At 47.5% G+C, this 17,189-nt stretch overlaps 1 protein-coding gene across 1 annotated transcript in view; it reads left to right on the forward strand.

Moving 5' to 3' along the window:
* PDCD11 (programmed cell death 11) overlaps positions 1-17,189 on the forward strand; it is a 1,291,633-nt gene that overhangs the window by 435,532 nt on the left and 838,912 nt on the right. The window contains exon 16 of the mRNA XM_069611704.1: positions 11,319-11,489. Within this exon, the coding sequence (XP_069467805.1) occupies positions 11,319-11,489 (171 nt within the window). The remainder of the gene's footprint in view (positions 1-11,318; positions 11,490-17,189) is intronic.

Here is a 17,189-nt window from a genome sequence, read left to right on the forward strand (position 1 = left end):
TCACTAACACCCTAAAATGGCTGTGCCTTAAGGTCCTTTTTGGCAATATTGGTTATTGCCCTTCTGGGTATGCAATTGCCATACATGTGCTCGCAGATGTGGGGGTTTGGACTTGCCGATACCAGTACAGATCCTGGTGCCTGAATGTCTGTTGCTGGAACATATTCTTACCATTGGTGCACTTGGTTGAGCTTCCAGGACAAATCTTGGTTAAAAGGACTCCTCCTAAAGCCGTTCACAGATCTTCATTGGAGACAATACCCATACGAAGAAGCACAGTGGCTGACAACCCGAGGACGATGCCTACAGCTGAGCACCAATGACTGAATTCACGGTGAAGCCCTTATACCATGTCCTGATTTCAAGAAGGCCCTAGTCTGCGCTTGGACCCCCAACCCCACCCTCTTATTAGTGCGATGTGTGCAGTACTGAAAATGCAACAAATCCATAAAGAGATATTACTCCCAGTACTGATGGTTTTATGGAGTGATCAATTTCCACATAAGAGTCAATAGACAAGGCAAGTAAAGCAGAAGGCTTTACTTCCAGAAAATGAGGTCGGGAATCCAAACAAAAAGTAAGGGTGTCCCATAGAAGTCCATGAGAGGAAAGCAGCAAAAAGATCTTTCCTAATAGAAGCCCAGGGAGGAATCCTTGGCCAGAACCCCCAATCTCAACCAGGTAAGGAAGAGGGGTAGGGTTCAGGACTTCACGCCTCTATAACCCTATGGAGTGGATTGGCAACTGGTATACAAGTCTGACACCATTCAACTCTTATTTCACTAGAAACAACCCTAGCGCCCCTACATCCACTGGTGCCCACTAATGTCCGTTGTTGGTCCAGCTGCACGGTTCCAGGGGTTGCAAGTGCAGAGGACGTTTTTGGGATTGGGTCCAAAATGATGTTGCTCCTGTAACTTGGAAGCTGGACGAACCAGGCACCCCAAGACCTGGACCACCACGAGCTCCATAATGAAAGGAGACCCCAGGACACAGTGGAAGCAGGCAGCAGCAAAGATCACTGCACTGAAGCAGAGGCAGCTGACTCATGTAGGGTGGGACAAAGAAAATTATCCAGAAAGACCCCTGTTTAGGATGGAGAGCCGCAGTAGCAGGAGGCCTTTTCTTATCTGGAGATGTGCAGAGTTCCATTTCCGAACTCTGAGCAGTGACCGATGCACAGCAGATGCTCTGGATGGAGCTGGTCAGCCTACAGGTTGATTCCAGGACCCTTCCAAACGTTCCAGAAGGCAGGATTGTTGTGCAGGGGGTCTAGACTGGTTGGTCCCACCAGCACAAGGAAGGGTCTTCAGATCTGTCCAGAGAGGCATGGCTTCATCAGGACAAGCTGGATTTCTTAGTCTTCTTCTGGTCTTCATTAAGATGCAGCTGTTTGAACGAGTCTTGGCTCCAATCACTATATCAAGAATGACTGCAGCGGTCTTCCTTCTATCCTGAATTTGAGCCAGGGCTGCCCCAGCCCTCCAAAGGACAGGATCTGCACCATTGGAAAGGGCTGTTGAGTATGGGATAGCCTCTTGCCCCAAAACCGGGACCAGTCAGTCCCAGCCCCCACATCTGGCCAGATGCAGACACTGCCGCTTTGCTAAGGCAACTCCAAGCTTTTGCCCATAAAGGGCCTACCAGATATGGCATTTTCTGCTTTGAGGTGGCAGGAAAGAACGTCAAAGGACTATATGGCCAACAGAAAGGGCAAACAGCATGTGGTACCTCCATTGTGAGTATTTGATACTCAAAATTGCATTATGCTGTCGAGGTGCATGTGCTAAAAACGAAAACCCTATTAGAAAAATATCTGCTCCCACCAGCCTGTCGTGGACGCATCAAAAAGTGTATCCCTTTTCTTTTTTCTTTGTAACCGTACCCTTGCTGTACCTCTCTATAAAGAGGTGGGTGCTACAGTAAAACAGAAAAGGAATCTTGCACAGGGGCCAGAGCCACCCCTGCGCTGGTTGTCAAAAGAGCTGACCAGTGATCCCAAAAGAGATGAGATGAGCTGAGCAAAGAAGGTAAAGGAGATAGGTTACCTACCTCCAAAGGTTTGGACAGGGTTGAAGCCATAGCAAACATGTCAGGTGTTCCATTGATGTCAATGGAGGGAAAGATGTAAAAATGCTATATGGATATCCGCGCTTTTAGGGGAGTTTTCCTAAAGTTCACTTGAGGTGTAAGACTTCATAAAACTATCCCAATGGAATGTATACAGGTCCCCAACTCTTAGCATCAGTCTGTTCTACTCATGGAACCTTGGTAGAGTGGCAGAGCAGTCAGGCTTATCTTAAGAGCAAGATGTGATCTGTAGGCATGTACACTGAACCCAGTTAGTAAAGCAGATCAAAGAAACAATTAAACCAATACAATTATGTAAAATATATATTATATTTACACGAGAAATGTCTTAAAATACTCAGACCATTAAACCAGTACGCATAAGATTACTAGGATACTTTTCAAAGGCCACTTCTTAGTTTGCGATTGCTCGCAGTTACAATTGTTAGTGTTTGACACTAATGATGGTTCTACTGGATTATCGGTAAAACTGTGCACTTGCGCACAAAGATATACGGTAATTGTATTTAGTTAGCAAAACCACATTGGATAAAGTCATTTGGGGAGAAAAACAGTTGGTTAGTCAAACAGTAGCAGCACTTTACGTTATAGAGATGGTTTCAGTGCAAACTAACGTTTTTAAAGTCCAATTCCTAACTAGCAGAAAGTCAATTCGGAGAGTGCTTAAAAGTCTTACAAAGCAGGGAAACAGCAAAAGTTCCTGAGAATACTTCTAGTCTGTAGGAAAGGATACTTGAAGACTGAACACAATGGCGTAGACCTTGTTAAAGGACTTGCAAAAGGGACAAAAGCTGGCAGCTTGGGTCAGTGTTGACACCCTTGACACCTCTTTGTGCACTCCAACGCTCTAGAGCGACTTTTTGGTTTTAGGTAAATACCTTTTTACCCCACAGTACTTTAGGTTAGAAGGAACGTTTGTGTGTGGATTCTCCTCTGGCAGCAGCGATTGACCCAGTCTCCGGATTCCTTGGTCTAGTGATGAAAGGCAGGGCACACAGATTTTTTTCAACTTCTCTGTTCAGTCCCCGGTCAATCTTGCTCGATTCCTGCACTCTGGTGAAGGGACTTGGATGAGTCGGATTGCGTCTCTGGAGGTTCACCTGGAGCTCAGCAAAGACTTTTGACAGATTCTGCCTTTCAAGGAGGATGCACTTCAATTGGGTTGGAGGTCTCCTTGTATTTCCGTTCTGGAGAGGCACAGCACCCCGGCAGATGGTTCAGATTAGAGTTGGTCTCGGGCTGGTTGGTTCCACCAGCCAAAGGGGAAGAGTCCTCTTTGGAGCTCCACTGTCACATAGAAAACGGGGTCAGGACAGCAGTGGTTGCTTCAGTGTTGCAATGGGTCTACAGGCGTCTCTGGTCGTCTTCTTCTTTGGTTACTTCAGTGTCAAGTAGTCGACTTGCCTTTCACTTCAGAAACCTCACCCTTTATTCAGTTTCAGCACACTCCTCTGCAATCTCAGCAATTTAGAGAAGGGGGGGTGGCTGTCCAGGGCAATCCGCCCAGTAGGCACTGGTTCCATTCAGGCACTCTGGCAGACAAAGGGCAGGGGAGTGAAAAACTCCTCACCACTTTCTGCCTGCCCAGACACACTGCAACCTAGGAGGGGACACCCAAGGGTTCCTGCCAAAGGCAAAACACACACACAGACCTCCCCCTCCCAGAATGGTAGAAGAAGAGCTAACAAGGGACAACCACGTTAGAAGTGGCAAAAATAGAAAGGAGCCACCATGTTAGAACATAGTGACTCTGTTGTGCATAACCGAGACTGTGAATACAGTCTGCTGTAAAAAATAACACAATAGTTGGTAGAACAAGTCCACTGCCACCAGACATAACTAGAAGGTTGCAGTGGTCGAAGTGTACAAAAAGAAGTAGTGGAACTATGTTCCCGGCCTGCACCCGCTCCCCGCAAACCCCCTCACCACGTCCCCTCCCACACACAATACACACCCCCAAATACTTGCACCTGCTGTTTAAGGGAACGTTCAGTGCAGTGCACTGAAAGTGCAAGTTTCAACTTCTTCATACACATTTATTTTAAAATGAAACCATTCTGGAACGGTTTCTTTTTAAAATAAAAGTATAGGAGCTGTAAAAGGTAATTTAAAAAAGTAGAGGAGCACCGCTCCCTACAGCTCCCGCTCACTTCGACCACTGGAAGGTTGTCTTTGTGACTAAAGTCACAGGAGCAGAGAGAAGGGTGATACCAGGTGTCCCCTTAGCACTCCACATACAGTGGTGTGTGCTAATATCTCATAGTATAATGTTATAGGAGGGATACAAAGTATCCTTCGAAGGGATTGTGTCCTCCGACGTATTCCTCATCTTAGATATATCCTTCCAGCTCTGCTGGCCTCAGAAAATTTTTTCTCTAGAGGGCGCTGCGCGTCGACGTCCCTCGAGTCGATGTCCCTCGACAGCCGCCGTATTGACGCTCGACGTCATCCTGCCTATAAAGGCCGCGCGCAGCGTCCGTTGCTCAGTTCTGTTTTTCCGCGCTTACTCGGTGCCTCGGAATACCGTTGCTCAGTTCTTAGTCAGATTAATCCTATTTACCTCGAGTTATTAGATCCCTCTCGATGGCTTCCTCGTCGGAACCGACAACTCCTCGATCCGGCTTCAAAAAATGTCGAGATTGTGGGAAAAAGATGTCGTTGACCGATCCTCACAGAAATTGTCTGTGGTGCTTGGGAGCTGAACACCATTGTTCGGAATGCGAGGACTGTATGTCCATGACAGCTAAGGCCCTGAAGGAGCGTAGGGGAAAGCTGGAGAAAGGTAAGACTTTTAAAGCTTCTTCTTCGTCGACTAAGTCGAGACATTCGTCTCCTCGTCACCATTCGCGCTCCAGGTCTCGGAGTGGGTCTCATCACTCCTCGAGATCGAAGCACTCGAAGAGGAGGCGTCGAAGATCCCCTTCTCCGTCTTCGTCTTCCTCTGTTTCGCCAGAAAGAATCCCTTGCCCCACGAAACATAGTTCCCGGGCTGAATGGGAGGAATTCCGAAAGAATATGATGAGCGTCTTCGAGAAAGCGACCTCGACCCCCTCGAAGACTGCCGAGAGCGATGCTCTGGTTGAAAGACCCGAAGGTCAAAAACGCCGCGAGTCGCAGTACCCGGCGAAAGAAACCTCTCGATCGCGTTTCGAACCCTCGAGCAGGACTATGGCCTCCAAACCTTCCTCGAAGGTTCCGTCGACGCCGTCGACGAAGGTCCCGTCGACGTCGAGGTCTTCGGCGCCGTTGTCGAGGGGACCTTCGACACACGGGTCTGTCGACTCGACGCCGGCGTCGACGCCAATAAAAGTCACGGTGACCACACATCCAGTGACTATCCCCAGGCCCTCGACGTCGATGGCGTCGATATTGTCGAGTAGAATTCCAATTCTGTCGAGGTCCTCGAGGCCTCCACCTCTGTTTTCGACGCCACGCTCGAAGCCTTCGGCGTCGACGACATCGACGTTTTCGAGGCCAATAATGACAAGTTCGGCACCCTCTGCCTTGGAAATGGGATTTACTCCCTTTATGAGTTCAGAACAATTGAGAACTATATCCTCAATTTTAGAAGAGGGTGATTTGTCTGAACAAGACACATTTGAGTTACAGGGACCTGTAACCCCAGTTAGAGAGGAATTTTCCTCTGAAGAGCACAGATTAAAGGATCTTCATGATTCTTTACATGAGGCAAGTGGGTTAGACACTTCCCCTGAGGTGGATTTTGCTAAGCCAGACCCCGGGGGAGCATGCTGAAACCCCCTACAGAGCCTTAATGGCCAGGATTACAGAGTTCATGGGGTGGTCTGCACTTTCACAATCTTTCCAGCAAGATGACCTCACGGATATTCTTGACAAAGGCCCACAAGAGGATCCTGTGGTGCCCTTTCATAAAGCTCTTCAGAGAAAGATCATGACAAACTGGGAAACCCCAGATGTAATACCAGCAGTAAATAAAAAACTGTCTGCAAAGTACAGGGTATCTTCCACAGACCCAGAGTTTTTGTCTAAACATCCATCCCCAGAAAGTCTGGTGGTACAAGCAGCATCCTCTACCGATGTCAAGACAGCTTATCCTACAGTCCCACAGGACAGGGACGATAAAAAATATGATGCTATGGCAAAGAAAGTCTTTTCAGCATGTAGCATGGCGTTAAAGTCTGTTAATGCTACTTGCACCCTTGCTAGGTTCAGCCATACACTTTGGGGGTGTGCTTCTACAGCGGCTGACTGCATCCCGGAGGGAGAAGAAAGGGATGCGTTCCTGAATATTATACAGGACGGTAAAGACGCTATGTGCGAATCCCTCCAGACGGGCATTGATTCGGCTGACAGTATCAACAGAGCAATGGCGGCAAGTACATCAACCAGGAGATTCGCTTGGTTGAGAAAGTCGGGTTTTGCCCCAGATGTGCAAGCCAGGCTCTTGAACATGCCATTCGATGGCTCTTCTTTGTTTGGGAAAAAGGCAGATGACAGTTTAGAGAAACTGCAAACTTCAAAAGCTGCAGCAAAATCCCTAGGAGCTGCAATCCATCAGACTCCTTTTTTGTCCCACAGGAACCTCTGCGAGGGGCAAGTCCTTTCGCTTCTACTCGGCATTCGGAAGAGGTAGAGGACGACCGGCTCAAAGGGGTCAAAGAAGAACTACCCGAGGTGGACGGGGTAGATATTCTAAAGCCGCAGCAACAGCAGGTGCCTCTTTACCATCGGCATCTGCATCAGCCGCCCCAAAACCACTCTGAGGACTCCCCTCACAGGACACCTGTAGGAGGCAGGTTGACTCAACATCTGACAGTATGGCAGGCTATCACGTCAGATGCTTGGGCATTGGAAACAGTCGCCCAAGGTTACTGCCTGCCTTTCCTACGTATACCTCAGAGTCATCCACCGGGGATCAGCTCTCAGAAAGCTCCAGATCTGCTCCTCTTGCAGGAAAGTTTGGACCTGCTAGAGAAAGGTGCCATAGAACCGGTACCTGTAGCGGAGAGGGACAAGGGCTGGTACTCCCCTTACTTTCTCATTCCGAAGAAAGACGGAGGATTGAGAACCATCTTGGGCTTGCGAGAAATGAACAAATTCCTCAGAAAAGACAAATTCAAGATGGTCACTCTTTCTCAGATCCTCCAGGCCCTCCTTCAGTTTCAGGACTGGTTGGTATCTCTGGACCTTCAGGACGCTTATTTCCATGTGCCTATCACTCTCAAACACAGGAAATACCTGAGGTTCGCAATTGGCAACTCTCACTATCAATTTCGAGTACTGCCATTTGGGCTGACCTCCGCCCCGAGGGTCTTCACCAAGTTAATGTCGGTAGTGGCTGCAAGTCTAAGGAGGGAAGGGATTCACGTCTACCCCTACCTGGACGATTGGCTGATCAGGGCTGTTTCTCCGGAGCAAGCTCAGATCCAGCTAAATCACGTGTGCCATTTCCTTCACAGACTGGGCTTCTCCCTCAATTTAAAGAAGTCACAAATGATACCATCGCAGAGACTCCAGTTCATAGGAGCGATCCTGGATACTTCCCTGGGAAAAGCCTCGCCACCAGAGGTGAGGGCTCAAGATATTCTACAGATGGTTACCAAGTTCCAGCATGCCCAACGTCTCCCAGCCTTCGACTTTTTGAGGTTGCTAGGCCTCATGGCATCCTGCATCTTCCTTGTGCCAGATGCTCGCCTGAGAATGAGATCCCTCCAGTGGGCACTGAGGACTCAGTGGTCACAATTCTCAGGGAGAATGACAGATCTTCTTCAGGTTCCCGGCAGGGTGGCTCGAGACCTTCAGTGGTGGGCCTGTCAGGAGAACATTCTGAAAGGAGAACAGTTTTGGCAACCCTGGCCGGAGATAACAGTAGTCACGGATGCCTCACTCACGGGGTGGGGAGCCCACGCCAACGACTTGACCATCAGCGGTCGTTGGTCTCCATCGGAGTCCAGACTACACATCAACCTGTTAGAGCTGAGAGCCATCAGACTTGCGTTGAAGGCTTTCCTGCCAGCTGTACAAGGGAAGAACGTCCTGATAATGACGGACAACACGGTGGCCATGCATTACCTCAACAAAAGAGGAGGCGTAGGATCACTACCCCTGTGCAGAGAGGCGGTGCAGCTCTGGTTTTGGGCAATCCAAGAAGGAATCTCTCTATCGGCAGTTCACCTAGCCGGAGAGAAGAACTTGACAGCGGACGCTCTGAGTAGGCAGAACACAGTCTCCCACGAGTGGGAGCTAGCTCAGGAAGTCCTTCAAGAGATCTTCGCCCTTTGGGGAACCCCTCAGGTAGATCTGTTAGCCACCAGCCTAAACAGGAAATGCGACCTGTTCTGCTCAAGGGAATTTCCTCCGAGAGGAGCTCTGGGAGACGCGTTCATAGTGGACTGGGAGTTTCCGCTTCTGTACGCGTTCCCACCGTTCCCTGTCATTCCTCAAATGATCAGGAGGTTGAGAAGATTCCGGCGAACCATGATCCTAATTGCCCCGGATTGGGCCAGGAGTATGTGGTACCCGGACCTTCTAGACTTGTCCATCTGCCCTCCAATTCGACTTCCTCTCAGAGAGAACCTACTCTCACAGAAGGGAGGTCAGGTTTTCCATCCAGACATCAAAGCCCTCAACCTTCACGCTTGGCTTCTGAACGGCTGAGGTACAAGGATTGGGACCTCCCTGATGATGTTATGGAGGTGTTGCTTTCGGCAAGGAGGCCAGCAACAAAGTCTTTATACCGCTGCCGTTGGAACAGATTTTGCAGCTGGTGTAGAGAACAGAATATCGACCCATTTTCATGTGGTACACCAATGGTTTTGTCCTTCCTACTATATTTGGCAAATTCAGGCCTTCAAGTTGGCACCGTTAAGGCCTATCTCGCAGCGCTATCTATCTTTAAGCGTGCTGCGGAAGAACCATCCTATTTCAAATTACCCTTGGTAATACAGTTTCTAAAGGGGTTAACCAATGTTTATCCCCCAAGACCATTCCAAGTTCCCCTATGGGATTTAAACTTAGTACTAACTTTCCTGATGGGTACACCTTTCGAACCTCTCCATTCTTGTTCGTTAAGATTCCTTACCCTTAAAACTGTTTTATTAATAGCACTTACATCTGCTAGAAGGGTGAGCGAATTACAAGCTCTTTCTTGTAAACCCCCTCATACAATCTTTCACAAAGACAAAGTTGTCCTGCAAGTGAAGCCTAATTTCCTCCCAAAGGTGGTTTCTGAATTCCATATTACCCTACCATCTTTCTATCCTCCTCCTCACCCGGGGAAAGAGGAAGAGACGTTACACAGACTAGACCCTAGGAGGGTTTTAAGTTTTTATATTAGTAGACTAGCCAGGATAAGACAGGCAGACCAGCTGTTTGTACGTTACACAGGTCACAAGCTGGGGTTACCAATAACTAAGCAGACCATTTCCAGATGGATCATTCTAGCCATTCTGGAATGTTATAAACTGGCACGGAAAGAGCCCCCTCAAAACCTTAGGGCTCATTCGACCAGAGGTATTGCAGCTTCATCGGCCCTCAAAAGAGGCGTGCCGGTTAAAGACATATGTGCGGCCGCTACATGGTCGTCTGTCCATACCTTTACACGTTTTTACAATCTGGATTCCTCCTCCAGTCAAGAGACTAGGTTTGGAAGGGCTGTACTGCATTCTATTCATCAATAGAAGACAGCGTGAAGTCAGTACTCCCTCCTCCGAATATAGAATACTGCTATGGGAGCCTATCTAAGATGAGGAATACGTCGGAGGACACAATCCCTTCGAAGAACAAGTTACTTCTTACCTTGTAACGTTCTTTCGACGGGATGTTCCTCCGACGTATTCCTCATCGACCCTCCCATCCATCCCCGCAGTTCTACTTCCCTTGTTGTTGCAGCTTACGCTCCTTCAGGGCGATTAGTCTAGTCCAGACAGTAATACTGTGGGCTACAAAACGGAACTGAGCAACGGACGCTGCGCGTGGCCTTTATAGGCAGGATGACGTCGAGCGTCGATACGGCGGCTGTCGAGGGACATCGACTCGAGGGATGTCGACGCGCAGCGCCCTCTAGAGAAAAAAATTTCCGAGGCCAGCAGAGCTGGAAGGATATATCTAAGATGAGGAATACGTCGGAGGAACATCCCGTCGAAAGAAAGTTACAAGGTAAGAAGTAACTTGTTCTTCTATTCTTAAGAACTTTAGTTACTCGAGGATAAAGAAAATCTCAAAGGAGACCCTAAAGGGTTCCCAGCAACAGTGCCTATAAGGTGCTGTGTGCTGCAAAAGTTAAACACAAATGCTTTAAAAGATATGGAGGAGAGTAGACTCCATAGTAAAGGTAAAACTCAGAAAACAGAGTTCCAAAAGTCAGAGTAAATAAGAATGAATGAGTGCAAAAAGACTCCACCCGTTCAGGATAGAAATAAAAAGGTCCAGAAGGCCAGCAAAAAGTGCTGGGGGCTTCACTAGGAGAGGGGATGAAGCATACACATGATACATCTCACTAACAGGTGCTTTAGTTAAGGTGTTGTATAAGCTTAGTAAAATACACATAATATCACCCTGAAAATCTTCCATTGTTTCCCAAGTAAAGAATGGCCCCAGTTCATAATTGTTTGGCACATACATGTCTTCACAGGCCAGACGCAACTCTCTGCAAAACAGCCATCGCTCACTACAATTTAAAATCTTTACTACGGGAAGAGCTTTTTCCATAACGCCATGCCTGGAATGCCCTACAAGGCATCTGATTCACCAGCCTTGGCACTTCCATTCAGAAAATACCTAAACAACGCTCTTAAAGAATTTCAAAACGCTTTAATCCTAAAACCAAAAAGCAATGACCCTCCATCACCTCCATGCTCCTGAAACTCCAATAACGATTGACTTATGTATGATTCCAGTGAAAAAAAACGAGATGCAAGAATTAAGAATAAATAACAATGTGTATGTTTTGAGTTCTGTAATGAGTAGACTGTACAGCATCCTTGCACAAAGGAAACAGGCTGTAGCAAAATCATTGACGGATGGTTTGTTTGAATCCCTGCAAAGGCCAATCTTTCTCCTTTTGCAAGGTGGTTACCATCAGTGGCTTTCGTTACTGGTTAAACGTGTGTTTTGTGTTGGCATATTTATTGGACATTGCTCTCAATATGAAGCACTTTACTGATGCCACTTAATTTTACGTTTTGGGTAAGCAGCTCAGTGTTACATGTTGAAAGTGCTAGTAAGTTGCTCCTTGACCTGTGCCTCAGATATTGTGCAGAAAGCCTTCTTTAATGACTGCTATTGAGGATGGTGACATTGCAAAGGATATTTCAGAAATCCATTCAGGAATGCTATTTGCTGGTTATGTGAAGAGCGTCATGCCATATGGCGTGTTTGTTGAATTCCCACACGGGCTCTGTGGATTGGCACCAAAATCTGTAAGTTGAAGCAGAGTTTTCTCAATGAATTTCTTTATTTGTTTCAGTTCATCAAGAACCTTTACAAAATATTAAATACTAAAACAGTGATATATACATAGATAAATATGCGTAAAGAAGTATACATAGAAAAGTACTAATTTATACCAAAGCATAATTTCATAATCTTGGTCCCAAATCCTCAAACCGCAATGCTATAGGGAGTTATGAGTTAACTAATAGGTCTTGAGGCGTAAACCAACAGCACAACACACCAAAACGTATACCCATAACCACTGTATGCCCTGCGTCATGATTTTTCTGATGCTTGTTAATCTGCTTAGAATCGCATGCTGTGCATATGGTCCGACATCGAGTGGTAATTGCATCTTGTCTTTCGGGGACCGAAAGGGGACGTCGGCATAGGCGTGTCTGAAACACTATCCCTATCGTGACCTGTGTAGTACCCAAAATCCCTCACGCGCCGAGGTACCTCAGATTGTTTATTTAATAATGCAAAGGGTTAAAAGGTCTTTAAGTCCAGCTCCATGCCTGAGTACCATTCACTAATTACCCACAATTGTGGGTTATTAAGGAATGGTTCTCGGGGGTGGAGGGTAAGATATGGGCGCAACAGGATTGGGAGCGGTCGCGTGTACTCCTCTTTCGTGCCTTGTATGGCTAGATCAGGATTATACACCAGCTAATGTAAAGCTCAGCATAATTGTAGGTTTGGTTGTAGAGGTGTGGGACTCGGCAGTTGAAAAAGGGGGTCTGTCGCTTTCCCCTCAATGTTTTAAAACCCAGAATTTCCCCCAGGCATGGAACCCAGGACTTTCAATCTTGGAGGGAAGTGGGCTGTTTAAAAATGTGTGATATGTATCTGTACCAAGATCTCAGAACTTTTGAGGATTGCAAGAGGGTTTTGGGGTTGGGGAGAGGGAATAGCTTCCGGTACAACCAATTGCGACACTGGCTAATAAGTCCAACGATTGAAGCAGGGGCCATGTGACAGTTGACACCCTTTGAAAAGTATATCACAACCCATACCGGCTCGAAAAGGTTAATCTCAAGCATGTACAAATTATTAAATGACAGCACAACGTTGGCACAATGGAACTACATCAAAAAAATGTGAGGCCTCATTGGATGACAATACCAAGAGAACAATGGGAATGTTTATGGGCATCAATTACCGGCTCCATTCAAACGAGGGAAATATGGTATAAAATGATGGTATAAAATGATGGTTCAATGGCATACACCAGAGCAACTTCACACAATGTTCCTGAAGGGGTCGGATTTATGTTGGAGGGGGTGTAAGGCGAGGGGTGACTGGAGACATATTTGGTGGGAGTGCCCGGTCATTAGAACATACTGGGCTGAGATACAGGAACAATTGGGTAGAATTTTCTCCACCATTGATTCATCGGACACAAATGTTGATTGTGGTACTCGAAACAGAAATCACTATCAAAGAGACATAAGAACAAGTTACTTACTCCTGATAACGTTCTTAAGACTGGATGTTCCTCTCGCGTATTCCTCGGCGCCCTCCCAGCCTACCCCTCAGTAGAATTTCCCATGCTATTACAACTTTCGCCCCTTCAAAGCCTAGTAAAGGAGGGAGCGGGTGTCCTAATGAGGAGGATCCGTCTTACTGCCATTAGGGCAGAGATCACTGGCGGCACACCATTCCTGAATTGTGGCAGTCTGGTATGAGAGAAGAAGCAGAGGTGGCTCTGGGGAGCTTGAAAGAGAGCGGAGTGTCATCCGCATAACATTGGGAGATGGCCAGCTTTTCCAAGAGTTTGCCCAGGAAAGGAGAGTTGGAGATCGGGCGGGTGGTTTAGAGGATAGTGCCTGCAACTCATTCACTCTACGGGCTGAACTTAGTGCTAGCAACTAGAGTCTTGAAAGGTAGTAACTTTAAGGGACATGAAGGGAGTGGTTCAAATGGTGCACTGTTAGCTAAGAATTGGTGAAGTCACACTGTGAGAGACTACTCAACAATGATCTGCTTGGTATTAGGTATCCCACTTTTTGGTATAGGTCTGTGCTACACAAGTTGGTAGTGGGACTGAGCAGCAAGGCCTATTTCAAACTAGGTAAAGGTGAGCTGTAGAGCTGTACAAATGAAATCCGTTAATACAAGTAACTAAGTAACACTTACACAAGGTTTTTGTTATAGTTATTTATTTAATTAACAGATTTTTAAATAAGCATTCTTTAAAAAGGCAATTTGTTTTAACAAGGTAAATATACTTAAAATTACTTTTCAGAATCAAGACAAGTTGGTGGATAATCTTTGGATATGCTTTTTACACAATTCCTACACCGAGGTGACTTCAATTACAAGGACAGTAATGGCATTTATATATCACACGTAAACATTACAGATTCTGGGGTTGCAGAAAGGAAGGGTTAGGAAAATAAAAAGGTTAGAACAGTTGAACTGTGAGGACAATTGAAACCTCCAATGAAGTCTAGAAAAGCCTTTCCGAGCAGTAACAGTATACAACAAGTTACCACCTATGAGGGACAAACAGTGTCAAAGTCAATGGACTAGAAGAGTTTTCAGAGAGCCAGGACAGCCAAAGTGATTTGGGACGCCATTCCCAAATGACAAAAGCATGGCTACAGGCAGTGAGATAAGTACCCCATGCCTAAACAGTACCTCTGATTAGAAGAGTGGTCCAGCTGGATTCTGTCTTGCTACAGCGGTGCAGACCCTGGTTCCGGAGCCTCAGTCGTGGGTGGGGACAAGAGGGAGGACGTCTGGGGGGCTCCTGCGGCGGTACTTGGGAGGTCATTGGCAGCTGCGGGCTCTGTTTGATTCAGCGCTGCTTTGCAGTTTGTGTTTAGAAACCGGACCGATGTGGCTCATGGACTTCCTTCACTCCTGCAATCTGGATCGGGTCCTACTCCTGGAGAATCCTTAGGAGGCTCCTGAATCTTCAAGCCAGATTTGTTACAGCTGCAGACGTTTCACGCAACTTCAGACACTCGACCCCTGGCATTGGGCTTCCGAAGCAATGGTGAGGCACAGCAAGTCGGGCATAGTGGTCCAGTGGAGGTCCCAAGGGGAGAAGTTGTTCATCCAGAGCTTCTCTGTCGAGGTGAAAAAGGAGTTCACCACAGCAGCAGGGCTTCACCAGGAAATTGAAAGGTCCAGGGGGTTGCAGGAAGTTTCGTTCATTTTCTTCGTCGGGTGTCTCTCCCAGTAGTCGACTCTGCCTGTAGTCCCAAAACCCTCACCTTTTAAGCAGGTTTCCCAATTCATGCACAGCCTAGGCTGCCATTCAGACAGCAGGTTGGCTGTCCTGGAAGGACAGCCAGCCAGCCAATCCGGAGCAGTTGCATTCAGGCATTCTAGAGGCAAAGGACGGGGGAGTTTTGGGATCCTCCTTCACATCCCGTCCTTTCAGAGACACTGGAGACAGGGGCAGGCTCCAGGGCTGAAGCCCGCCAAAGGCAAGACAAACAAAGGGATCAAATCTGTCTCAACACAGTAAAACCCAAGAAAAACCACAAACAGAAAATGGCAAAAAAAGACAGGGGCCATTTTGACAAAATGGTCACTCATACGTGCTGTAGTGCAGCGGAGGTTTCAGCCTGCGGTAGGAAAGCACAATGGTAGGAAAAAGTAAATCTCTGCCACCAGACATTTAAAGTAGTGAGGGTAACATACAAATGTTACATGCGAAAGTAGGATAAGAGGCTAATCGGTAACCCCCAGCACGCCACATAAGAAACTGTGTGCTGGACCTAGCAAGAGAAAAGGTAAGGAACGTCTATTTCACTTTACTATTCTTGGGAACTGGAGTTCACACAAGAAAAGGTATTTTAACCTTAAGAGAAATCTAAATGATTTTTCAGTGGCAGTGAAGGTGCTGTATGTCACCATACAAAAAGCAGATGCCTATGGAGTTTGTCAGACTCCAACAGTGAAAAAACAAAATCCAAATCAGGTAACACACGAGAGTGAGAAGAGAGTCTCACTCACTCCAGGGTTAAAATTAAAAAGTCCTAAGTCCAGCAAAAGAGATGGGGGGGGGGGGGGGTCTCTAAGGTTAAAGGGAATTAGCATAGAAATTACAATTCTCCCTAACATGCACACTAAAGAAGGAACAAGTTACTTACCTGTAACTGTTGTTCTCCAGCATGGGTCTGGCATGGATTCACATGCTCATGAATATTCACCGTCGTCAGGCTGGGAATCCTCAGTAAAGAAAAAAATCAGTATCAGTTTCGTTTCTGATCTGTCTTTCTTAGTAGTAACCAATCACTGGTCTCTGGGTCATAAGCCCCTCCCCTGGCAGCCATCCTCAGACTTGGTAGCACGTAAAGTGGCAGTAGGACAAAGTGAAGAGCCGCAGAGGGGAAGGAGGGAGGGTTTACATGTGAATCCATGCCAGACCCATGCTGGAGAGCAGTTACAGGTAAGTAACTTGTTCCTTCTCCAGCATGGGGTCTGGCATGGTTTCACATGCTCATGAATATAAGAATACATAGCAGTACACACATGCACAACCACGGGAGGTGGCAAAAGGCTCAACATTAAGCAATACATAAACTCTTACCTCCTCACCAGGCCCACCTTCAGGCGAACAGGTTGCGCAGCACTGCCTGGCCGACTGACTCCTCCCTGGAATCCCAGTCGACGCAGTAGAATCTTCTGAAGGTGTTAGTCAACCTCCACATAGCAGCCCTGCAGATGTCCAGCAGGGGTACACCAGATAGGAACGCCGTGGTAGCAGCGATCGCTCTGGTCAAATGGGCTCTCTGACGGCCGGGCAATGGTCGGTTTGCCAACCGGTGACATTGCATGATGCAGCTGGAGAAATGGAAGCCTTTGAGAGAGCCTTACCTTGGTTCACAGGACCAAAGTTCACAAACAACTATGAAGTCTTCCGAAAACTCTTCGTGCGGTCCACATAGAACTTCAGCGCTCTAGCTACATCCAGCGAGTGCAAAGTCCTTTCGGCCGGTGACGAAGGCGACAGGAAGAAAACTGGCAACACCAAGGGCTCTTTGAGGTGGAAGTCCGACAGCACCTTGGGCATGAAGGAGGGGTGCGTCCTTGGCACCACCCTCGTCTCGTGAAAAGTCAAGTATGGAGGCTTGCAGGATAGGGCCTGGATCTCTCCCACTCGTCGTGCGGAGGTGATGGCCACAAAAAATGCTGTTTGTCACGACAGGAACTTCAGCGGTGCCAAATGCAGAGGCTCGAAAGGCGCCCCCAATGAGCCTGGTCAGCACCACGTTGAGCTCATACGCCGGGGCCGGAGCCTTCACTGGCGGGAATGAACGGAACATTCCCTTCATAAACTCCTTCACCAGGCGATGAGACCACAGAGATGATCGTCCCGTAATTCTGGTGTAGAGGGAGATCGCCACTAGATGTATTTTGATGTGAGCATGAGCTAGCCCCGCCTTGGCCAGCAACAGCAGGTACGGCAGCACTTGGGGTGCCGTAATTCGCAGAGGATTAATCTTCTGTGCACGGCACCAGACAGAGAACCTCTTCCATTTGTGCCCGTAGCACTCGAGAATTGACGCCCTGGCCTTTGCAAGTACCTCCTTGCAGTCCGCCAGGATATTGTACCCTCCAAACCCTAGTGCTGCAGGAGCCAGGCTTGCAAGTTTAGCGACCCCGGGTCGTGATGGAGGAGGGCGCCTCCTTCCCTGGAAAGGAGATCCACGTCCATCGACAGTTCG

The sequence above is a fragment of the Ambystoma mexicanum genome, chromosome 8 (genome assembly GCF_040938575.1).
Source record: "Ambystoma mexicanum isolate Mex_15411 chromosome 8, UKY_AmexF1_1, whole genome shotgun sequence".
Classification (NCBI taxonomy): domain Eukaryota; kingdom Metazoa; phylum Chordata; class Amphibia; order Caudata; family Ambystomatidae; genus Ambystoma; species Ambystoma mexicanum.